The following is a 25,584-nucleotide window of genomic DNA, read 5'->3' on the forward strand; positions in this document are numbered from 1 at the left end:
TCTCTTGGCCTTTGTCAGCGGACACTAGAGGGAAACCAAGATGAAGGCGGAAGAAACTAATTCTGAATTGGAGGAAGGAAGCCAGTGGAAGTTCCTGGCTTCGTAAAACCTTTTATTTCTAAAGAAGACGGCACCTCAGTCTCTAGTTACTGAGAGGATAGAACATTCTCAAGTTTCAGACTCTTGTGAGAAAAATTCTGGGATTCTAATTTATTTCAACTTTTTCCTCAATCTGTCCTGTCCAAAATGTGCTCACATTGTCTTGGCACCCTCATGGGGGTATTGAGAAGATGGTTGAATTATTTACTAAACATTAACTCTGAATAGATAATTAAGGCCAACCTGCGACTTATAGGGTCAGAAAAAAAGATTTTCTTTCTTTCTTTGATTAATTTGGAAAGCAGTAAATGGCAAGGCAATGTATTTGAACAAGACCTTAATGGTATTTTCTCTTCAGGGAGATCGAGTTATTGGCGTGAGTGGCTTTAATGTTATGGCTGAAGAATGCGTCATTGACCAAAAGGTATCCCTAGCTCTCAATATGTCTGCTTGGAGATCTTTTTTTCCTCTTTTCTTTCCTTTAACCTCCACCTAGCTCTCATTCCTTGTTACCCTTCTTTCCCCCCTTTCTTTGTATTTGTTTCTGAGCCAAGTACTTCTTTCTTTCAAATGCTAAAGACCTTTTCTGTATCTGAGTGACAACCCTTGCACAGAGCTTTGTGTGAACACTGAGATGAAGAAGGGCATTTTTCCCCCTGGAGCAACTGGCTGGCTGTCCGAGTGGACCATGGGTAGTTTTGGTAGAAAAACTGGTCCGGGGCAATGAGCTAGATATAATAGGTTTCTCCCCGACATCAAGCGTGTGAAAGAGGTGGTCCTGGGAACGGGACCAGCCCGGGTGGTGGGGTAGGCGTGTACAGGATGTGAATGGCGGCCCCTAGTGGTGAAGAGTACACCCCCCCCCCCCCCCCCGCTTTATGGAGGTAAAACGGACAGAGAACCGTCCAATTCTTGGATTTGAATTCCATCACAGCTTGCTTGGTTTTGACTTCTCTTGGGTTTTAGCTCCTGACAGGCATGGTTCCTTCACAGATCAATCACTCACCCAAATCATAATGTTTACTGAGCAGCCTTTATGGGCAGGTACATGTGCTTAATCCCTAAGTGACTGTTAGCTCTTTTCACAGATGCTGTGGCAGATTCCAGAAAAGGTCCCCCTCCGAGAAGCTGCTGCCCTACCTGTATCTTATGGCACTGCTATTTTGGCCTTGGAGCATCGGGCACGCACTCGGCCAGGGTGAGAGGCTCTATAGACAACCCAGGGCTAATGTCTCTTTCTGAGATCAGAAGTGCCCAGTAAGACCTTGCCCCTTCCTCTCCCTTCCCTAACCTTTGGCTCTTGTTCAGTTGGTGTGAGGAAAGGCCAAAGGAAGGTAGTGACCCGAGTGTCTTAGATGGAATGATAGACTGTGAACTTGGCCAGTATGAATTTGGCGAAATAGCTGTTACAAATCGGGCCACTCTGGAGATCACCTCCTAGAAAACATTACATTTTCTTTTGTTGTTGTTGTTTTTAAAAAATACTTTATTTAATTTATCTGAGAAAGAACGCACCTCAACAGGGGGAGAGGCAGGCAGAGGGAGAGGGAGAAGCAGGCTCCTTCATGAGCAGGGAGCCTGGCGTGGGGCTCAATCTCAGAAACTTGAAGGCAGCGCTTAATCAACTGAGCCATCCAGGCACCCTGAAAACCTCCCTTTTTAAAAAAAAAGATTTTATCTATTCCTTTGAGAGAGAGAGAGAGTGAGAGAGAGAGAAAGCATGAGAGGAGGGAGGGTCAGAGGGAGAAAGCGACTCCCTGCTGAGCAGAGAGCCCTGTGACTGGATCCTGGGACTCCAGGATCAGGACCTGAGCCAAAAGCAGACGCTTAACCAACTGAGCCACCCAGATGCCCCAAACCTTACACTTTAGAGAGTTGGTTTATGTAAACTTGTTTCAGTCTGGTTTTAATGGAGTCCTGTGGTGTTTGTTTCTGTGGGGCATGGTTGGGTGTGCCTAACTGGGATATTTCAAACTCAAAGATGCAGGAGTTTCCCCACTTTACCTGAAATATATGCCTCTTGCCCTTTTTAGGGCAAGAATTGCTCCACAGAGGTGACTTTAGGTGAGCGGGGGCCATTCCCTCATCACCACCTTCTAGAATTCAGCAGCATTTAGTATGACAGTGATCTTAGGACAGAGTTTCTGAAGCCGGAATTGGAGTGGTAGCCCAAGGGAAAGGCTGTGCCTGTCATGAGGAAGAGGCTCCCTAGAGAGAAGAAGGAATGTTTTTTCCTGGGAAATCTTCCTGGACCCAATTTGCACTAATCAAGCAGCCACATACATAAGCCAGCCCCAAAGCCTAAAGAATGGGGGTCCGTGAAAGGCTGAATGAAACGGCCTTTAAGTTCTCTTCTTGCCTTTTTTTTTTTTTTTAATTTGACAGAGAGAGATCCCAAGTAGGCAGAGAGGCAGGCAGAGAGAGAGAGAGAGAGAGAGAAAGAGAGAGGAGGAAGCAGGCTCCCCGCTGAGCAGAGAGCCTGCTGTGGGACTCAATCCCAGGACCCTGGGATCATGACCTGAGCTGAAGGCAGAAGCTTTAACCCAGAACCACCCAGAAACCTCTCTCTTCTTGCTTTTAAATGTCCATGAAATCATATGATTGGAGGTTGTCGGAAGGTTTCTGAAGTAACGTTCATCTTTCTCTGCAGAGAAACTGTTTTAGTGACGGCAGCAGCTGGAGCCACAGGCCTGGCGGTGATAGATGTGGCAACCAACGTTCTTCAGGCTCAGGTGTTTGCATGTTGGGGTCTCTGTTTAAAAAAAAAAAAAAATCATACCTCCAGTTTTCAGACATAGAATGTGTTTATTTGTTCTCTCATTAATGTCATGGGCAAGGCCCTGGGGATATAAAGTCACCCAGAGGAGGGTCTGGCCTTCTATTTGCCTGCAGACTGGTGAGGGGACATGGGAGTAGCTCCCTCATCTGTCCTGTTACTGGAACCTGGCAAGAGCCGACTTGCTTCTTGGCCTCTGCAGATTCTGTTCCTTCTACCTGTAAAGCTCTTCTGAACTGTCTCCCTCTGCACTTCAGGTCTAAACACAGATGTCACTTCTTTAGGGAAGGATTCTTTGTCCCTCAGAAGAGTTAATCTCTCTTGCCACCCCTCTCCCCCAGCTGTTTGTAGATGGTGTGCTCACCTCCTGTACTTCTCTTTCATGGTACACACCTCAGTGTGTGGCTAATCCTTTCCTTGGGTCATGATGGGATTACTGTCTCCCTCCTGCTTGACTGGAATCCCCCTGAAGGCCGGGACAGTGTCTGTTTGGCTCATTACTGTAGTCCCAGCAGCTGGCACGGTGCCTAGACCATAGTAAGCACTCAATAACTATTTCCTGAATGAAAGAATAAAGGAAAGAAAGACCCAAATCTCTTCAGGGGTCTCACTCTGAGACTGTGGGTGTCAGATAAGGAGGGTTTCTTGGAGACCGTAGGCATTTAAGGTGACTTTGGAAAGACTGGTCGCAGTTGAATAGAGGAAGAAGGGAGGTGAAGGCCATTTTAGTGCGGGGAGGACATGTCAGAAGATAGAGACAAGGAGCATCCCAGGATACATTCAGGGAGTTGGCAAGTAGCATCTGTGGAGCAAAGGATTTGGGCGGTGGGGATTGGTGGGAGATAACTTTAGGGAGGTAGGCAGAGACACGATCATGAGGCACTGAAGAATTTGAATCCTTGTTGGAAGCTCTCAGGAGCCACTAAGAACTTTAAACTGGGAAGAACCGTGATCATATTTGCATTTTGCCAAGTTCATTCTGTTAGCAGTGGGGATGCAAGATGGGGCAAAGTCAGGGACAGTCTGGAGGAAGTAGAGCAGCCTCTTGGAGCCGTCGAAGCCGGCGGTGGTGATAGTTGAGCCAAGGCACCGGAAATGAATCGAGAGAGACTAGAGTAGAAGAAAATAGAGTTTGATCCTCATCCAGTTGAAGGAACAAGGACTTTGAAATGACTCTGACTTAGGTTCAGATTCCAACACTGCCTCTAGCTTAATTGCTTCAGTTTCCTCACGGGTGAAATCAAGCTTTCCTCATACGGGGCTGTTGTGGGGATATTGAAATTACATGTGCAGTACGCCTGCTAGAGGGCATGGCATGTTGGTAAGAATCTCTTAAAAAGGGAACCTGTTATTATTAGACATTGAGTGGGAAGGAGCAAACTAGGTTAACTTGTGGATTTGCCATTTATTGCAGTTGAGAAGACAGGAAGGAATGGTGAGCTCAGTTTTGGAAGCATTAAGTGTGAGGTTTCTGGGATGCAGGCAGTTGGGATATCCAGAAGGCACCGAGATACCCAGGTTTGGAGATAATTGGATTGTTCTGGAATTTCTTCAGGTGGCATCTCTCCTTGCTCTCGTCACTTCTCTTTGGGAAGGACATGTGAGTTCTGAAAGCAGTCTTAGCTACCAGGAGGCTCTCCATGGAACATGAACACGTTTCATGTCAAAGTCAGGCTCTTAGCACCTCTCAGTGGGGAGACCAAAATTAGCCTCCTTGTCTAGAACCACTGGTTATTTACCATTTCTAGGAAGATAAAATTGCACTATTTGTTTTGATTAGTGGTAGTAGGTTAAGTGAGAGAAAAATTCACTTCAACTCAGATACTAAAGTTAATTCAAGCTCTGTATTCTTCAGTAGCCATAATGGTTCTCAGCAAAAGCAAACAACAACAAAATAATAAAAACAACTTTAAAATGTCATCATGCCACCTACTTGGAACAGGTTATTTTGAGAACAACCTGCATTTACAGCATTTCATATTGCTTTCAAAGTGACTCCACACCAATTATCTTACCCCTGCTGCTAACAAACCCCCGGAGGTGGGTAAAGTGTTTATTATCCCTACTTCACAGATGAAGAAAGTGAGGCACCAGGGGAGACAGGGGCTTGTGGCTGTTCTCGCTGGCACCCTTGTGAGAATAGAGATTGGCGTCAACTCCCTGACCCTAGGCTGGTGTCTACCCTCTGTGGCGCTGTGTGAAGGTACTTGAGGGTAGCTCTCAGGTTCAAATAGTTATGGGTGGGTTTGAAGTCTTCTAAGGGCACTGATGATCTTGTGTGTTTGGATGCAAATTCCAAATGTCACCTTGGGGCCAAACTGCCCTGGTTAGTGTGTGCTATCCAGGAGTAGGGCACCTGTAGGCAGTGCTTACATGTTGGAAGCATTTCTGGAGACCCAAACCCCAGACTTCCTCACAGTAGGGCCCGTGGCCATCTTTGCCAGGCCGTAAGATGGTTTTCTTCCAGGCTGATGGAGTGGAAATGCATGGCGGGCCGGGGTTTGAATGGTTGTACCACCTGCTACCATGCTAAGCCTGAGTTAATTACTTAACCTTTAGGTCTGTGTCTCCATCTATAGAATGGATGTCGTTTTACTTCCCCCGTAATGTTCTTATGAGGTTTAAATAGAATAAATGATGGTGTATGTGTAACAATAGATTCAATGTATCTAACATTTTGTTTTCCAAGGGCCCTTTGCACAGTATTCCATTGGTCTTTTAAAACAAAATTCTTTTAAAACAAATTTTCTTTGTTTCTTTGTTTCTTTGGATGAGGTAACTGAAGCTTAGGAGAGCTGGTGGGCATCGTAGAGGTTAAAAGCATGAACTCTGGAGATGGACAACCTGGGCTTGATCCCACTTCTGCCTCCCATTAGCTTTGTGACCTTGAGCAAGTTACTTAAAACTTCTTTTGCTTCAGTTTTTCATCTCTAAAGTGGGGATGCTCACTGTATGTGTATCATTGGGCTATTAGGAGGATTAAGTGAGTTATGAATATATGTAAAGCATTTAGAGGAGAAGCTGGCACATAGTAATATGTAAGTATTGGTTCTTACTAAATCATTTGTCTTAGGTAACACTGCTCGTTAGTAGCAGAGTCATGATTTGAACTCAGGTCCTTCCAACGTCAGCATCTTCCTACTGAATCATGTTTTACCCTCCGAGAAGCTTTTCGAGATCGCGATCTAGACTGGCTACCTCTCGTTTGCACTTCTGCAACCCTCATACCCCCCCCCCCCAAACCTTCACACTGCTGTACTTTGCTATCTTGACTCTAAGCTTGGGTATCTTCACGACTTCACTCACAGTAAGTGCTCAGAAAATGATGGTTTCAGCCCTATTTGGAGAAGACTTTCTGAGTGTCTCCTGAGTCATCTTCTAGCTAGACTCATTGGGGTTCCAGGATTCCTGGAAATGTGGATCCCATGGCCAGCCGGTGTGGGGGGCTAGTGTGCTGGTGCTGAGTGTCGGCCCTGATGTGTGGGGTTGAGGCTGATGTGAGGGCGGCAAGGTCACATTGGTTTCCTTGGTTGATACCCTTTGGTGGGACGCCGGGTGGGTAGGGTGAGCCTCTCTTCTACATATTCTGGATCATCAGAAACTTTGCGTTTTCTGTGCAGGTGATAGCTGCAACCGGAAGCGACGAGAAGTGCAAGCTGGCAATGCAGAAGGGTGCACAGTCCACTGTGAACTATAGTCAGGGCAGCCTGAAGGAGGCAGTGAGGAAGCTGGTGGGCAGTGCGGGAGTGAATGTGGCCATCGACACTGTGGGAGGAGATGTCTTTCTGGAGGCGCTCCGCAGGTGCGTGTGGTGGTCTTTCTAGAAGGGGGCTGGACCTGGGGATCTGCTGAAACTTTCCAGACCTGTCTCCCTTCTGGCCTTACATTTTTGCTGCTCACTTTTCCTGTAGGTTTCGGCATCAACGAGAACAGCTGAGTGGGAGTGTGAAAAGGAATAGAAGCAGAGGGAAAATCAGGAAATGCTTAAATATAGAAAAACAAGATATCCAACTGGAAAATATCCAGAAAATGACTGCAGATTCTCTAGCTGGCAATATTGAATGCTTTAGAAATTACGCATGTGTTAAACTCAGCTATGCTGGCCCCGATTAACTTCTTTATATACGTATTGTGGGTAATTGGTAATTCTTTGGATCATCATTCAGATGTTAGAATAACCTGGTCCCTAGTTCACCATGCGCCAAAGCACAGACTCTTTTGATCTTATTGGTTTTAGAAGCAGCCAGAGAGTTTTAATGGGACTGTTGTATTCACACCAGTTCTCACTCTGTTTTTAACCAGGGTCTCTGGAGTGTTCCATTAATACTGGTTTTATTTCTCCCATCATCCTGGCAAGTACAATTTTTTGGTTTATCTCAGTTTAAAGCTGAAGAAACAGAAGCGGACAGAACAGTGTACCCACCCAAGGGTCCCAGTTGCTTTTCTGGCCCCTGAGCATACCTGTACCGTACTGGGTGGTACTGTGCTCAGGGAAGCCAGGGAAGGAGGATGTTGACTCCGCAGAGAGCCACGACAGAGAGCTGCTAACTCTCATGCCCCTCTTGCCTTTTGGGTAGTGGATAACCAATTATCACAAGTGTTACCACAAGTGCTTCTCATTTCCCTCTAAAGAAGAAATGCAAAAAGTGAAACCAAACAGAGATACACATATTCTATATAAAGATGTTTACAAATTTTTTAAAAATATTTTTATTTATTTATTTATTTGCTAGAGCACAATCAGGGGGAGCAGCAGGCAGAGGGAGAGGGAGAAGTAGACTCCCCACTGAGCAGGGAGCCTGATGCGGGGCTGGATCCCAGGACCCTGGAATCATGACCTGAGCCAAAGGCAAATTCTTAACTTACTGACCCCCACGCCCCCACCCCCAGTGCCCTGCTTATAGCTTATTTTTATGTTTTCCTACTGAAGAATCCGAAGTGCTATAGGATGCTTCGCGCCTGCCTGTTTGTCAGGTCAAGAGGAATTCTCAGCTGGGGGTTTAATGCATGTTGCTTTTTTTTTTTTTTTTTTTAAGTTATGATAAAGGGCGCCTGGGTGGCTCAGTGGGTTAAGCGTCTGTCTTCAGCTCAGGTCATGATCTCAGGGTCCTGGGATCAAGCCCCAAAATTTGGCTCTCTGCTTGGCGGGGAGCCTGCTTCCCTCTCTCTCTCTGCCTACTTGTGATCTCTCATCAAATAAATAAATGAAATCTTTAAAAAAAAAGATTAAAAAAAATTTATGGTAAAAATATATGTAACTTAATGCTTACCATTTTAAACATTTGTAAGTATAAAATTCAGGGGCATTAAGTACGCTCACAATGTTGTGTCCCCATCCCCAGCAAAGACCCTATTACCTGTTGAATAGTAACTGCCCTCTTCCCCCCCACACCTACCCTAACGTCTGCTTTTTATCTCTGTGAGTTAATGTAGATTGCTTTTTCTCGTTCTACACATTTTATTGTGGTTGAAAAAATACATAATGTCAAATTTTCAATATTAACCACTTTTTACATTAACCATCTTTAAGTATGTAGTTCTGTAGCGTGAAGTATATTTACATTGTTGTGGTATAGATGTCCATCACTTTTTCACCTGGCAAATCTAAAATTAAACCCATTGAACCCATTAAACATCAATTCCTGTTTCTCCCTTCACCCAACCCCTGGTAAGTGCCATTTTACTTTCTGTTTCTATGAATCTGACTACTTTAGATATTTCATGTAGGTAGAATCATACAGTATTTGTCTTTTTGTGACTCGCTTATTTCATTTAGCGTAATGTCCTCAAGGTTCATCCATGTCATAGCATGTGACAGCACTTCCTTCCTGTTTAATGAACAATATTCTTTTGTAGGTAGAGAACACGTTTTGTTTATCCGTCTGTCGGTTGATGGCCATTTGGGTTGCTTCTCGCTCTTGGCTACAGTAGATAGGGCTGCTGTGAACACAGGAGTGCCGCTCTCTCTCCGAGACCCTGTTTTCAGGGATTTTGGCTATAGACCCAGAGTGGCATTGCCAGATTATACATTAGTTCTAGTTTTAATTTTCTAAGAAACCTCCATACTGTTTTCCAGTTGCACCATTATACAGTCCCATGAAGAGTACATGAGGGTTCCAGTTTCTCCATATGCTCACTAACACTTGTTATGTTCTATTGTGGTGTTTTGTTTTTTATTTATATGTTGCTTTTTTTTTTTTTTTTTTTTTTTAATAATTTCTATTCCTTGTCCTTTCTTCCCCCAGCCTGGCGTGGGAAGGCAGGATCGTGGTGGTGGGTTTTGCTGGAGGAAACATTGCTTCTGTGCCAGCCAACCTTCTGCTCTTGAAGAATATCTCAGCCATGGGGCTGTACTGGGGCCGATACAAAGAGCAGAGCTTTCCCGTCTTCTCCAGAACCCTATCCTCGGCTCTTCAGTATTGCCAGCAAGGGCGCATCCAGCCACACATCGGAGCAGTTTTTAAGCTGGAGGAGGTGAGATGCTCTTGAAGGAGGTGATGTGGCCAAACACCAGGACATAATCGGTGTCAAATGACTGGGTAGTTTCTCTCTGGCTTCCATGAATCCTCCTTTTATGGAATGAAAAGGTACAAAGGCAGTGCAGAATAATGGGGTCTCACAGGCTGTGAGGGGTTGGGATTTCACCAGGTCTTCTGAGTCGTATGGGGGTCGCCTCAGGCCTAGGGAGCCACCTGGGAGGCTAAATTTGCCCAGACCAGGGAGGAGCTGGATTCTGAGGGCTCTCCCTGCGTCACTTGTTTCTTAAGCAGAGGGAAGTGATGGTACTTTAGAAAATCATTTACCCGCGTTAATATGAACTGTGAACTCTGTAACACACAGTCTAAGAAGGAAGCATTTAACCTGACCTTTGATTTTAGAAAACAGACGCTTTCAAGTCCAACCAGATGATCTAAGCTGAAGTTCTGTGAACAAAACACTAAATTACACCCCGCATCCTAGGACTGTAATTCATCCATTAGTCACTGTGGTTAATTTTGTGGGCTATTCACTCCCTTTTTTCATTCCCCCTCAGTCCCATCAATGCGGCTTAAACTTCCTCCAAAGTGTAATTGTGTGCATGCATATGCAATATAGTTGTAAATGTCAATCTGTTAGGCATTCACTGTGAAGTCCTTTTCTTTTTCTTTTTTTGGTTTAATTTGTGTTAATGTTTAAAAACCTGTTTTGGTGACTCCCATCAGCATCGATGGGGGGGACATTTTGTTCATATGCAGATTACTGCCCTCCCCTCCCCCAATGTCAACGCCAGACTTTGTTGCCCACCAGCCTTCCATTTTGATGTTTGATGGGGGATATTCTTCTTGAACATGGTTTACTTTTTTCCTCTTCTTTTTCATATGTCAGTCCGGAGGGTTGCATCGGGTGGTAAAAAGAGAACCTGTCTGGCCTTCAGAAAACTGGTCGGATACTTCCGACTACTTCCGGCTCTGCCTTCTCCCGTTGCAGCTGGGTGAAAGTCTCCTGTCCTTTCCAACCTGCCATCTCCATGTTTCCCTACAGGGAGGCCCCAGCCAGGATGTGGGCAGGTTGCGGGGAGACCTGAGCAGCCTGGGCTCTGGGACCCCCTCCACAGCGGGGGGTCTGAGTAGCTGCACATTTTACCTTTGCATTCATCTTTTTCTTTTGTGAAGAGGTTTTGCGGCTTAAAAACTTAAAGACCACCAGATTCAAGAATTTCTGAGTCCCATTCCATCTGTGGCTTTTATCATGTGTCTTGCGAGCTGCGATTTGCGTTACGCATGGCTCACGTACACCTGTTGATAGAGGATGAGGACCATTAGGATAGGCGTGCAATGCTGGCTGGTCTAAACCGCCTCTTCTCCCCCACTGACCTGTCCCAGGTGCTGCTCAGGCAGGAGAGAAAGCCAGACTGGGACTATTGTTTTATTTATTTTTAAATTTTTTATTTTTTTTAAAGATTTTATTTATTTATTTGTCAGAGAGAGAGAGAGAGAGCGCACAAGCAGAGGGAGTAGCAGGCTCCCCACCGAGTAGGGAACCTGATGCGGGACTTGATCCCAGGACTCTGGGATTATGACCTGAGCTGAAGGCAGACGCTTAACTGACTGAGCCCCCCAGGCATCCCTGAATTATTGTTTTAATCACTCACACTAAAGTTCTCTCTTAAACACGAATGAACTATAATTACTAACCTCCTATCAGCTTCCATTTGTTCTGCTCCTTTCCAGTGTGGGCTCTGCAGACGGGGTTAATCTGATTCTTCCCATTCTGCTGACCTTCCTGCTATCCCTGGGCCCTCTGATCGGGCCATTCTCCCTAACCAATTCATCTCATTCACACCCCCTCCACTTAGGATTTCTTCTCTCTCTCTCTTTTTCCCGTATGTCAACTATTTAAAGGACTAGGAATAGAAGTGGCAGTTCTCATGCCTTAGGTGCGTGCTGTAGGTCAAGAATGGTGCTAAGCACTTGACATGCATTTTCTCTTTTCCTCTTCATAATGCTCCCTTGAGTTATGAACCATTTCTTTTTTAAGATTTTTATTTATTTTTTTGACAGAGATCACAAGTAGGCAGAGAGGCAGGCAGAGAGCAAGGAAGGGAAGCAGGCTCCCTGCTGAGCAGAGAGCCCGATGCAGGGCTCGATCCCAGGACCCTGGGATCATGACCTGAGCCAAAGGCAGAGGCTTTAACCCACTGAGCCACCCAGACGCCCCTGAACCGTTATCACATTTTACAGAAGAAGAAATCAAGACTACCCAGTATTATGTAGTAAGTGGCAGAGCTGGAATCCAGTCCAGGTTGTTCTGACATCAGAATTGAGCTCCTTACGTCTGTGTTGGACTCTCCCCTCGAATAAGCCAGGAAGTTGCTTCTTAGAAACCTTCTTTTCGAGTATGAAGTTTGTCCATCCATCAGAGAATTATCTATGTGAAAGAGCTGCCTTACAGTTCAAACTGCCAGGAGTCTTGAACAACCAGATTTTCTCTCTCTCTCTCTCTCTCTCTCTCTATATATATATATATATATATATATATTTTTTAAGTGACGATGATTAAATGAATGTATATAGTTAATTTCACTCAACCCATTAATATTTTTCATGTAAATCTGTTAACGTATGAGAAAAAATTATTTATCAGAACCTGCCTAGACTCTGAAAATGACTGTGCATATATATACACAAATATATACATACTATAACCACGGATACCAGTGCTTCCTAGCTTTCTTTTCTCCTGAACATAGGGGCTTATAGATTTGACCTTGATAGTTGATGTTAATGACTATATATATACTTTGTTCCCTATATATATACTTTGCCTTTCTCGTGTCTGATAGGCACGAGATATGCGCTCCCGAAGTACTCTGTGCGTTTTCTTTGTCTGCTTGTGATAGTTCAATGCCTGTCATTCCCATAGACCATAAACTTTATGTGAGCAGGGGCCATGCATCTCCTTGTCTCCAGCTCCCGGCAGGTACTCGTATATGTGTGGAATGGCTGACTGAGAGTAGAAGGCGCTCGTTCAGACCTCCTGAGTGCAGATCCTGGCCCTACCACTTAACTGGCTATGGGCAGATCGCTCACGTCTGTACGCTTGAGTTTCCTCATCTGTAATGGCGGCGGTTATGTACTCTGCCTACTAGGGTCGCTGTGAAGATTAAGTAAGATAACACATGTAAAAACTCTTAGCAGACACTTACTATATTGTGTAAAGGAACATACCGGGCCGTTATAAATATACAGAGTTGAGATTTTTCAGGTCCCATGAACTATAACACATTTGCATAGAACATTTCATGGGCAGGATTAGAGAGACAGTCTTTAGATTTTGAATTTTAATTAGAATTTATTATTTTCTGAAGTGTTGTATCCATGCCCTGATGGACGGGCCATACATGAGCCCCCTGATCTGTCCAGGGGATGGTCTTATGCAGAGGTGCCAAGTCTGCTTTCTGTAGAGAGATGCTCACACACGTCTCATCCAGACATAGGACTTATACCTCAGAGATTTGAACTCGATTGTCATCTAAAAGTCAGGTGAGGTCACCACATGAATAAATTTGATAGAGAGAAATTGTTTACTTGAAGTTTCCTGGGTATATCTGTGGAATATTCTTAAAAATTAAATTACTGTCTGGAGTGCGTGGGTGGCTCAGTGGGTTAAGCCTCTGCCTTCAGCTCAGGTCATGATCCCAGGGTCCTGGGATGGAGCCCTGCATGGGGCTCTCTGCTCAGCAGGGAGCCTGCTTCCTCCTCTCTCTGCCTGCTGCTCTGCCTACTTCTCTGCCTACTTGTGGTCTCTCTCTGTCCAATAAATAAATAAATAAATAATCTTAAAAAAAAATTAAATTATTGTCTACGTTTCGGGAAGGTACTAATTTGTGTTCACTCCTCCAGATCCAGTTCATGGGGCTCTCCATATCTGCCAGTGACATCTGCCCCAGGCCCTGGCCACTTGTCACCTTTCTCTAGTGATGGCTCACACCACTGATCCCTGCCGTCATACAGTCAGACCCTGTCCCCAGGGCCCATCTCCTAATACTTCTGGTCGCATGTTCTCCCTGGTGGGAGGGCTGATTCTCGGCAGGGCCTCCACTGTGCTCTTCCTCGTGGGAGCTGCTGTGGCCCTGGTGAGCAGTTCTGAGCCCAAGGACCTGCTGAAGCGCTCTGGCTTCCCCAGAAACTGGATGCGGGGGTCTGGGTAATGCAACCAGGAAGTTGGTGGGGAGTTTACCCCAAAGAAGAAGGATTTGACAAATGAAAGACGAGACAAATTGCTGTCTTTGCTCCTCCTGATGGAGTATGTCGACAAGCAACGGGCTCTATAAGGCCCTTCTGGAGAGGTCCCCCGGAGCCGTGTCTGGTTCTGGATCAGTAACACACACCTCCTTCCTTGATTCTCTTCACCTTTGCCCTCACCCTTGCTTCCCTTGGATTGCAGTGAAGCCTTAAGGCATACTCCCCCCCCCCCCCAAACATTTATTTGTTTGAGAAAGAAAGAGAAAGGGAGAGAGAGTCCCAGGGAGACCCTGCTAAGCACAGAGCCGGACCTGGGGCTTGATCCCACAACCCTGACGTCATGACTTGAGCTGAAATTCAGAGTCAGATGCTTAACCTACTGGGCCACCCAGGTGCCTCTAGGGTGTATACTTTGACTAGGCTTATTTTCTAAGGAACCCAGGCTGACACTTGGGGTTTTTTTTTTTTTTTTTTCTGACACTTAGTTTTGAAGATTTCTTTATATTGGGGTTTTATAATATGTGACTTGACTTTTTTTAAAGTTAGGTTTATTGAGCTGTTATCTACATTTAGTAGAATTCACTCCAAGCTTTGACAAACACATAAAGTCATGTAACCACCCCACTGCAATCAAGATATAGAACGTTTCCATCACTCTGAAAGAGGCCCTTGTGCCCCTTGTCACCAATCCCCGTTTCCTAGCCCACAGGCCCTAGCAACCACTGTTTTCTCTCCTCAAAGTTTCACCTTTTCCAGACTGTATAAATGGGCTCATACACGAGGTGGTCTTTTTGGTCTAGCTTCTTTCAAACCTTGCGTAATTCTTCTGAGGCTTACCCATGTCCCCCCCCCCAATATTTTATCCAGGGGCTCCTGGATAGCTCAGTCTTTAAGTGTCTGCCTTCTGCTCAGGTCATGATCCCAGGGTCCTGTTGAGCCCCCATTGGGCTCCCTGCTCGGTGGGAATTCTGCTTCTCCCTCTCCTCCCCCTGCTTTTGTTCCCTCTCTCGTTCCCTTCTCTCTCTTGTTTTTCTCTGTCAAATAAATAAATAAATAAAATCTTAAAATTTTTATTTATTAGAGAGAGAGAGAAAGAGAGCAAGCATGAGGGGAGGAGAGGGAGAAACAGACTCGCTGAGCAGGGAGCCCCCCATGGGGCACGATCTGAGGACCCCAGGACCATGACCTGAGCTGAAGGCAGACACCTCACTGACTGAGCCGCCCTGGCACCCCACCCATGGTTTTGATTATGTCAGTAATTTATTCTTTTTTTTTTTTTTTTTTTAACTGCTGAAGAGTGTTTCATTGCGTGGGTGTTCCACAACTTGTTTTTTCATTTATCAATTAATAATTTGATTATTTTTAGTTTTTGGTGATTACATACAAACCTTGTATAAACATTCACATTCAAGTGCTCTACAGACTTTTTTTTTAAATTTTAGGACTGGGATTTCTGCATCATGTGCTAACCATATGTTTAACGTCTAATAAATTTGCATAGACGTATAGTTGGCTTTATTTACAGAGCAGGCTTATTCCTCCCAGTCTCCAGTGGTCCCTAGTTAACATCATTAGATGAGAATGTCTGTTTATTTGGGGCACCTGGGTGGCTCAGTGGGTTAAAGCCTCTGCCTTCGGCTCGGGTCATGATCCCAGGGTCCTGGGATCGAGCCCCACGTCAGTCTCTCTGCTCTGCAGGGAGCCTGCTTCCTCCTCTCTCTCTCTCTGCCTGCCTCTCTGCCTACTTGTGATTTCTCTCTCTGTCAAATAAATAAAATCTTTAAAAAAAAAAAAAAAGAAAAGAATGTCTGTTTATTTTATTTTATTTTATTTTAAGATTTTCTTTATTTATTTGACAGACAGAGATCTCTAGGCAGGCAGGGTTGGGGGGGGGCAGGCTGCCTGCTGAGCAGAGAGCCCGATGCAGGGCTCAATTCCGGGACCCTGAGATCATGACCCAAGCCGAAGGCAGAGGCTCAACCCACTGAACCACTCAGGCGCCCCAAGAACGTCGGTTTAAAGGAGTTCTATGCAGAATCATACAAATGCCAGTTATCGATGCTTCTCAGGAAGAGGCACCCTTTACTGTGTCCGCTGCTCTCTTCTTGCCTTGCTACAAGTGTTTCCCATGCCATCTCTACAACCCAGGTTTTGAAGACACGGCCACTGTTACTGCATTCCTACCAAAGCCCATATGTAGCATCTGGGTTTTCTATTTCTTGGCATATTCTGGGTGAGACACTGGTGCTCCAGCATGCATTTTCTTTCTGTACGCTGGGGATTTTGTTTGTAATGATTTGCTACTATTTAACGTTTTGCTACATTTAACGTTTAATGAACTACCAAGTGAGTTTCAGGGTGGTGGTTTTATTTTTCATCCCCACCAACAGTATTGTTGGGCACCTGCCAGAATTTCATACTGTCAGGTCGTTTTCCTTCATTTTAGCCCTTCCAATAGGTATCTGGTGGTTTCGGATTGTGGGTTTAATTTGCATTTCTCTCTGGAATAATGATCTCGAGTATCTTTTCATATGCTTATTTGTCAGCTGTGTCTCTTTTTTGGTAAAATGCATTGACTGACTTCTCAAAGAAGATTCATATCAACTTGTAATCAGAGCAATGACATGATAAATATAATTCAGCTGGGACTGTGTATCACTAACTAAACATTTTTCCTTTTAAAAACAAGCCCACTGAGTCCGGGTATAGTCATTCATTCATGAGTTCATTTGATTCATCAGCTTTTATGGGGTACATTCTGTATGCCAGTCAACAAAAACTAAGACCTAAGGAATTTGTTTTGTCGGGAAGCTCTCAGGACAGGGTTATGATAGGGGGAAGGGATGGTTTCTAAGGAGGCATGAGTCAGCGTCATGTATTTCGGGAGCTATAGCTTACTCCGCTGAGTCCTGCTTGATAAGCTAATTAAAAATTCCAGCAGCGGAACCCAAAACAAAAGCAATATCCTCACCCTGCCCCCAGATTCCGGGTTGCATATCCCCAGAGACAAATTTAATTATGGCTTCACCCGAGGTGGGGAGGGTTCTGGGAACAGCCTATGGGTCTCTCTGGGGATGGGTCTGGAGCAGCCTTCCTCTCCCGGGAGAATGCAGGAGTAAAATGTCCCCAGGCATCTGAATTAGCTGTCAAAAACTCTGGTCTCAGGCCCTGCAGTTCCCTTCTTAGGAAAGAGCCTCACTCAGAGCCTTATCACACTTACTAAACATTCAGTTCTTTTTTTTTCCCCCAAAGATTTCATCTATTCATTTGACAGAGACCACAGCAGGCAGAGAGAGGGGAAAAGCAGGCCCCCTGCCGAGCTGAGAGCCCCATGAGAACCCAGGACCCTGGGATCATGACCTGAGCCAAAGGCAGAGGCTTTAACCCACTGAGCCACCCAGGCAAAAAAACTTATGCTTTCCCCCATGTTATCTTTCAGAGAAGTGAGGTAAATGTGTGCTGCATTTTTATAAATATTTATATGCAAAATGATTAAAAAGAAGCTCTAGCATTGAAAGGGACAACTTTCTTTTTATGTCAAGATTTACTTGTTAGGAGATTCCTCATTTCTCTAGGATGCCAGGTAAAAGAAGTATCATTCTCTCGAATCATGCTTGCTTTCCCCGAGTATTTTCTGTCGTAGGGCTGTGACAGATCTCTGGAAACAAGGGGCTTCGAACTGACAGGAAGAGATGCAGCTGTGAGTCACCTGAGCTGTGCCTCCGAGTGAGGGGATTGATGGTGATCGACAGGGCAGGGATGCGTATTTCAAAACTCTGGTCTTAGACCTCTACCCCCTCCTTTGAGTAGGTCTAAATTTGCATGGACTGGAAAGGTCTCTGTAAGGGACAAAGAACCGCAGGGCAGATGTTTTTGAAAACAGGGATTTTGTGCTGCAGAGAATCGATTTGTTTGACTGATTGATGGGTTTCTCTGCTTATTTTTATTTAATTACTTTTTTCTACGCTTTGGGGGAAGGATTTCAAGGGGGAAGGGCTGGTTATTCATATTTCTTATTTCAGCGCACATTTGCATTGTTGGGCCATCCTTTGTTTCTTCGTCAGTGTATTTCTGGATGTCCGTATTTCCTTATTCCCTTTATCCTTGCTGCCCACTACCGTCCTTCCCTCTTTTTTTTTTTTTTTTTTTTTAAAGATTTTATTTATTTATTTGAGAGAGAGACAGTGAGAGAGAGCATGAGCGAGGAGAAGGTCAGAGAGCAAAGCAGACTCCCCATGGAGGTGGGAGCCCGATGTGGGACTCGATCCCGGGACTCCAGGATCACGCCCTGAGCCGGAGGCAGTCGTCCAACCAACTGCGCCACCCAGGCGTCCCTACCGTCCTTCCCTCTTTCTCCTCTCCTCAGACTCACTCTCTGTAGTGTGTTTGGTACATGTCCTTGGATTTATATGTCCTTGTAAAACATACCATTTTTTGTATGCTTGTTTATTTTCAAGTTACACAAATAAATAACAGCAGAGGGTTGTGCTGTAGGCCTTATTTTTTTTCTTCATTTCTCACTCAGTGCTGTCTTTTTGAGACCCACCTCTGTTGCTGGTGCTGTTTCCAGTTCATTGCTTCCCACTGCTGCCAAGGGGGCCGTGGTGTGCCCCTGCCGTGGTTTACACCTCTGCTTCCCAGTGATGCACGCTGGGGTTGACCTGATTCCCTGCCACCATAATAGGCACTAGCGTCCACAGTCTCACAGTTGGGACTTGTGCAAAGTTGCTTTGGGAGTATTTTCCCGGAGGTAGGGTTGTCGGGTCACACGATGTATGCATACTTAATTTGACAGCCAAGTGCTCTCCAGGATGACTTGATCAGTTTATGCCCCCTGCCAGCAGTGCCAGGGTACGTGCCAATTCTTTTTTCATCACCCGGTTGCTACGTAGCATTGTCCTACTTTCTGATTTTTGCCAAACCAATAGGCATTAAGTGGCATGTTATTATTTTAATTTGCATTTCCCTGATTTCTAATCAATGTAAGCATCTCGTTATAGATTTGGTAAACATTCGAGTTTAGCAATTTAAACCCTTCATGCAGTTTTCTGCAGGGTTTCCTGCCTCTTTCTTATTAATTTGCAAAAGTTCCTTGTGTAAAGTCGTTTGCAGATTTTAATGTGTGTATGGATCACCTGGGGATCTTGTTAAGATGCAGATTATGATTCATTGAAGGTCGAAGGGGGCTCAAGATTGTGATTTCCTTTTTTTTTTTTTCTAGAGATTTTATTTATTTATTTGACAGACAGAGATCACAAGTAGGCAGAGAGGCAGGCAGAGAGAGAGGAGGAAGCAGGTGCCCCGCTGAGCAGAGAGCCCGATGTGGGGCTCGATCCCAGGACCCTGAGACCATGACCTGAGCTGAAGGCAGAAGCTTAACCCACTGAGCCATCCAGGTGCCCCAAGACTGTGGATTTCTAATAAGCTCCCAGATAATGCAGAAACCTATGGTCCTTGAATCACCCTGTGGTAGCAAGGTTCTGGACGTTAGTTTGAGACTTTGGAAAAGTCTGTCCTTCCGAATTTGTCATTTCTCTATCATCCTTGTCTCGATTTAATGTAATCAAACACATTGATATTTTGCCTCGTGGGTTAGTGCTATTTGGGACATGTTTAAAAAGTTCTTTTTCCTATCTGGGCCACAGTGATCTTCTCTATTTTTCTCTACTAACTTTTTTCCTATTTTTAAAGATTTATTTATTTGAAAGAGAGAGAGAGAGCACTCATGAGCAGGGGGAGGGGCAGAACGAGAGGGAGAGAGAAAATCTCAAGCAGACTCTCAACTGAGCATGAACCCCAATGCGGGGCTCGATCCTAGGACCTGTTCATGACCTGAGCTGAAATCAAGAGTTGGCTGCTTCACCGAGTGAGCCACCCAGGTGCTCCTCTCCAGTACCATTATACTTGTATTTTACACTTAAGGATTTAATCCATCTTAAGTTACCTCTGTATTAGATATAAATTAGGTAACCAATTTTTATTTTTCCCCTTTTAGTAAGCTAGTTATCCTGGACTAAATAGTTCATTGTTTCTCCATTGATTTGTGGTGCTACCTTCAAGTTCCCAGATACACTCTGCTTTCTCTTCTGTTTCTTCAGTTCAGATTTCTGTTCCTATAATAATATCATACTGTTGTTTTTTTTAAAGCTTTTATTTATTTATTTATTTGACAGACAGAGATCACAAGTAGGCAGAGAGAGAGAGGAGGAAGCAGGCTCCCCACTGAGCAGAGAGCCCGATGTGGGGCTCGATCCCAGGACCCTGGGATCATGACCTGAGCCGAAGGCAGAGGCTTTAACCCACTGAGCCACCCAGGCGCCCCAATATCATACTGTTTTTTATCTTTATAGCTTTGAAGTATGTTTTAATATCTGGAATTGTCACTCTTCCATCTTAGTTTTTAAAATTTGATTTAGTTTTTTTGTGAATCTTTATCCTTTTAGGTAAATTTTGTGTTTTTTTTTTTTAAAGATTATTTATTTAAGAGAAAGAAATAGCGAGAGAGAGAGAGCACACAAGCAGGGGATGGGGAGGGGAGAGGTCGAAGCAGGCTCCCTGCCAAGCAGGGAGCCCAATGTGGGGCTCCATCCCAGGACCCTGGGATCATGACCTGAGCCAAAGGCAAACGCTTAACCCACTGAGCCACCCAGGCGCCCCTGCATTGGCTTTTTAGATTAATTTGGGGACGTATTGATTTTTATTTTTATTATTTTTTTTTTAAAGATTTTATTTATTTATTTGACAGAGAGAGATCACAAGTAGACAGAGAGGCAGGCAGAGAGAGAGAGAAAGAGAGAGAGGGAAGCAGGCTCCCTGCTGAGCAGAGAGCCTGATGCGGGACTCGATCCCAGGACCCCGAGATCATGACCTGAGCCGAAGGCAGCGGCTTAACCCACTGAGCCACCCAGGCGCCCCGTATTGATATTTTTATAATGTCTCATTTCATAAACAGGGTCATATTACTATTTATTCAGATCCTTCATGTTTTTAAGTAGATTTTAAAGTTTTTCTTCATAAAGTCTTGTGGATCATTCTTAGTTATGCTAATTATAGTACTTTACTGTTTCTGTTGCCTTTGAGAAGACAATTTTATTTTTATTTTTATTTTATTTGTTATATTTCCTAGTTGATTATTTTGATACAGAGAGATGTCAGTAATTTTTTTTTCCCAAAGATTATTTATTTATTTATTTGACAGAGAGAGATTACAAGTAGGCAGAGAGGCAGGCAGAGAGAGAGAGGAGGAAGCAGGCTCCCTGCTGAGCAGAGAGCCCGATGCAGAACTCGATCCCAGGACCCTGAGATCATGACCTGAGCAGAAGGCAGCGGCTTAACCCACTGGGCCACCCAGGCGCCCGAGATGTCAGTAATTTTTGTTAGCCGATCTCGTCCCTTACAATCTTACTGATCTCTCTTATTTGCTTGTCCATTGCTTTGGTTCTAGATTATTATATGTAGATTTCTATGTAGATTATTATATGTAAATAATGACACTTATATTTTCCTCCATTCTTTGCATTTTTCCATTTTAATTTTTTGCATTTATTATTTTTTAAATATCAGGAGACTGTGCTTTTTCAGCACTTCTAGGTTTATAGAAAAATTCAACAGAAAATGTAGAACATTCTCACATATTCCTTCTCCCACCATCCAGTTTCCCTAGTTAACATCTTTTTTTTTTTTTTAAGATTTTATTTATTTATTTATTTGAGAGAGAGACAGAGAGAGAGTGCAGAGGGAGTGTGAGAGGGAGAAGAGGCTCCTCACTGAGCAGGGAGCCTGATGAGGGGCTCTATCCCGGGATCCTGAGATCATGACCTGAGCCAAAGGCAGATGCTTAACCAACTGAGCCACCCAGGTGCCCCTCCACTGGTGTTGACATCTTGCATTTGTGGTACATTTGCTACAATTGATAAACCAATATTGATACATTATTATTAACTGAAGTCCATCATTTACATTAGAGCTCACTCTTTGTGCTGTACAGTTCTGTAGGTTTTGCCAAAACAAATGTGTAATGCCATGTGTCCATCATTACAGTATCAAACAGAATAGATTTACTGCTCTAAAGAATCCCCAGGGCTCCATATATTCACCCCTGCTCCTCACCCCAACCCCTGACAGCCACTGATCTTCCTACTGTCTGTAGAGTTGCAGCCTTTCCAGAATGTCATATAGTTGGAATCATATAGTATGCATCCTTTTCCGACTGTCTTTTTTACTTAACACTGCACTTAAGATTGTCCCATGTTTTTTCATGGTTTGATTGCTCATTTCTTCCTATCACAGAATAATATTCCTTTGCTCGGATGTACTACAGTTTGTTTACTCATTCACGTACTGAAGGGCATCTTGGTTGCTTCCGAGCATTGACCATTGTGGATAAAGGTGCTATAAACGTTTGTGTGGACCTAAGTTTTGAGTTTATTTCCTAGGAATGTGATTGCTGAATCACATGGTAAGAATATGTTTAGCCTTGTGAGAGACTACCAAATTGTCCTCCAAAGTTGTTGTACCATTTTGTATTCCCATCAGGAATGAATCAAAAGTTCCTGTTGTTCTAGATCCTTGCCAGCATCTGCTGTTGTCAGTGTTCTGGATTTTAGCTGTTCTGAAAGGTGTGTGTGGGGTATCTCGTTTCTGAGTGCATTGTTCTAACGACAGATGATATTGAACATCTTTTCATGTGCTTTTTGGCCATCTGTCTGTCTTTATGGATGAGGTGTCTATTCAGATTTTTTGCTGCTTTTTTAATTGGGTTGTTTGTTTTCTTATTATTGAGTTTTTCAAAGATCAAGATTTTATTTTTAAGTCATCTCCACACCCAAGGTGGGGCTTGAACTTAGGACAAACCCAAGATCAAGAGTTGCACACTCCACTGACTGAGTCAGCCAGGCACCCCATCTTATTGTTAAGTTTTGTTTGTTTGTTTGTTTGTTTATGATTTTGTTTATTTATTTGACAGAGAGAGAGCACAAGTAGGCAGAGCAACAGACAGGGAGAGAGAGAGAGAGAAGCAGGCTCCCCACTGAGCAGGGAGCCCGATGTGGGACTCAATCCCAGGACGCTGGGATCATGACCTGAGCTGAAGGCAGATGCTTAACGGACTGAGCCACCCAGGCGTTCCTTATTGTTGAGTTTTAAGACTTCTTTGTATATTTTAGGTACAAGTTCTTTATGAGGCATGCATTTTACAAAGATTTTTCTCCCAGACTGTGGCTTGTCTTCTCATTCTCCTGAGGGTTTTTTGCAGAGCAGAAGTTTGTAATTTTATGATGTCCAACTTACCAGTTTTTTTCTTTTATGGATATGCTTTGGTTCTCACTGCCAGATCCAACGTGATGTGGACTTTTTTTTCTGTTTTCTTCAGAAACTTTTATAGTTTTGCCTTTTCCATATAGGTGTAAGATTCATTTTGAGTTAATTTTTGTAAAAGGTGTAGGGAGAACGTCTTGATTCATTTCTTGTGTGTATGGATGTTTAGTCAGTTCTAGCACCATTTCTTGAAAAGGCTGTCCTTTCTCCATTGAATTCCCTTTGCTCTTTTGTTAAGGATCAGTTGCCTATATTTGGTTGGGTCTGTTTTTGGGCTCTAATCTGTTCTATTGATCCGTTTATCTGTTCTTCCACCAGTATCACACTGTCTTGATTACTGTGGCTGCTTCTTTATTTATGTTTTATAACCTTGTACTTCTAGAAAAATAGGATTTGAGATAGATTGCAATTTTGGTTACTCTGGAAACAGGACAATTTTAATAAAAAGATAAAAATTGCATCATATTAAACTATCGATTCTTCTGGCAGGGGCTATATTCTTTCAAAAACTAGAACACACAGAAGTATTACCATAGAGTATGGACAGCCCTGAGGACTTTTTACCTGGTATCATTATCTGACAACATTGAAAACCATACTTGAGACAGAAAAATTCCAAGATTGGGTTATCTTAAATATTATTTTTTCCCCTTGAGTTTGTGGTAATTAATTATTTAGTTAGTATTGCATAGTGAGCTCTATATAGTTCATTGGAGACAGTCTTCATATTTGAACTATTTTATGACTCAAACTACCAGCCACTATTTGTTGAAATATGCAAGTGTGACCACATTTTTTTTTTTTTAATTTTTTAGGTCAATGATGCCTTCCTTCATGTGATACAGCGTAAATCCACGGGCAAGGTGCTTATCTCCCTTAAATAAATCCTCACCTCAGCAGTCAACTCAGTGCATCCAAATCCAAACTCATCATCTCTCCAAAAAACCTCATTTCCTTCCTGTGCTTCTAAAGGTGTTACCACTTTCCTTATTAATCTGCGTTCAAAATCTTTGAGGGTCGCCTTTGATTCTGTTTTCTTATTCCTCTTAATTAGTGTGACATATGCTTTATTGCCTTAACTTGGATGTCTTTGGGAGTGAAAGAATGCTATTAGTAGTTAAACCAGGAAGGCAGATGTGCCAAGCAAAGTGGGATGTATGGTCATCCTGTTCAGAAAGCATCAGTGCCCTGGTTCTGTTGTCCCCACCTCTAAGATAGCTCTGACCTCTGTATCCTTTTTCCATTCTGCCTAATTATGTCTCATCTGCTAATTTCAGTAACTTCCTCACTGGCTTTCCCACCTTTAAACTACCCCCACGCCTCCATCCTTGTGATACACTGTTCCCATGGTGACCTTTCCAAAGTACAGCTATGTCTTTGTTTTTACTCAAAACCTGCAATGGCTTCCCATTGTCTACCTGGCGGACTTCAGACTCTTCAAGCTAGCATTCTTTAATGTCCTTGATTTTGCCCCGCTCTGCTTTATGTTACATCCCTCCGGCCCCTCCGTCTGCACTTACATTTCCTGCCAACCCTCCTTTGCTCTGCTCCAACAGTTTCCTCTACTCCCTTATCTCTGTCAAACATAAGCCCTCCTGACCTCCAGGACTGACCTCTGCCATGAACGAGGCTGTCACCTCAGGAGGGTGGTCATTTCTTCCTTTCCACCTTCCTGTAGCTTTTCGCCCAGGATCTGTCACATTCTGCCTTGCACCCAAGAGAACAGCTGGTCTAGTAGAATGAACGCAGCATTTCACATCTAAGATGTGGGTTTGAATCCCAGTCTTGCCACTTTGGAGGTGGTTACTGAAGGTTCACAAGACTTCCTTTTCTCACTGTAAAGCAGATGTTACAAAATCTACCCCGTAATGATGCCATGAGCAATACGTGCAGTGATTGGGCAAAGTTTCTGTTGCATGGTGAGCTATTAGCGGATGCTATCTCCTTTACTTCTTTCTTTCCTCCTTTCCCAATTTCCTCAAGAGCAGGTACCATGTCTGAATCACCTTTGTACTCTCACAATTCCTAGCACTGTGAGTCACCCTTATTAAATACTCAATAAATGGAATTGATTTTGAATTATCTGCAAGTCTAAATTGTGGGAATAAGTAAGTAAGAATACATCACCTTGGTAACCACCCAAATGTCCATCAGCAGGTAAGTGGGTGCACAGAATATGGTAACACCCAAACTATAGATTGTTACCCGGTCTGAAAAAGAAAGGATGTTCTGACACACGCTACGACAGAGATGAACCTTGAAGACACTATGCTAAGTGACATAAGCCAGTCACAAAAGGACAAAGACGGTATGATTCCACTCATAGGAGATGCTGAGATGACTCGAAGAGATAGAAAGTAGAATGGTGGTTGCCAGGGACCGGGGGAGGACACAATGGGGAGTTATTGTTTGGTGAGAACAGAGGTTCAGTTTGGGAAGAGGAAAAAATTTTTGAAATGGATGGTGGTGACGGTTGTGTGAGTACAGATATGCTCAATGTCACTGAACTGTCCATTTAAAAATGGTTAAGGGGGCGCCTGGGTGGCTCAATGGGATAAAGCCTCTGCCTTCAGTTCAGGTCATGATCTCAGGGTCCTGGGATCGAGCCCCACATCGGGCTCCTTGCTCAGCAGGGAGCCTGCTTCTTCCTCTCTCTCTGCCTGCCTCTCT

General features: G+C 44.0%; 1 protein-coding gene across 2 annotated transcripts in view; it reads left to right on the plus strand.

Annotated features, from left to right (window-relative positions):
- The window catches only part of LOC122918650 (quinone oxidoreductase-like protein 2), a 29,023-nt gene extending 4,030 nt beyond the window's left edge, over nt 1–24,993 (plus strand). The window contains exons 5-10 of one of the 2 annotated variants that reach the window (XM_044267347.1): nt 458–523; nt 1,188–1,297; nt 2,750–2,831; nt 6,496–6,677; nt 9,121–9,349; nt 23,730–24,993. In XM_044267347.1, coding sequence (XP_044123282.1) covers nt 458–523; nt 1,188–1,297; nt 2,750–2,831; nt 6,496–6,677; nt 9,121–9,349; nt 23,730–23,798 — 738 coding nt within the window. In that variant the 3' untranslated portion in view covers nt 23,799–24,993. The remainder of the gene's footprint in view (nt 1–457; nt 524–1,187; nt 1,298–2,749; nt 2,832–6,495; nt 6,678–9,120; nt 9,350–23,729) is intronic. The other variant, XM_044267348.1, reaches the window with a different exon arrangement.
- The last annotated feature ends 591 nt before the right edge of the window (nt 24,994–25,584 follow it).

This window comes from Neovison vison, chromosome 10 (genome assembly GCF_020171115.1).
Source record: "Neovison vison isolate M4711 chromosome 10, ASM_NN_V1, whole genome shotgun sequence".
NCBI lineage: Eukaryota > Metazoa > Chordata > Mammalia > Carnivora > Mustelidae > Neogale > Neogale vison.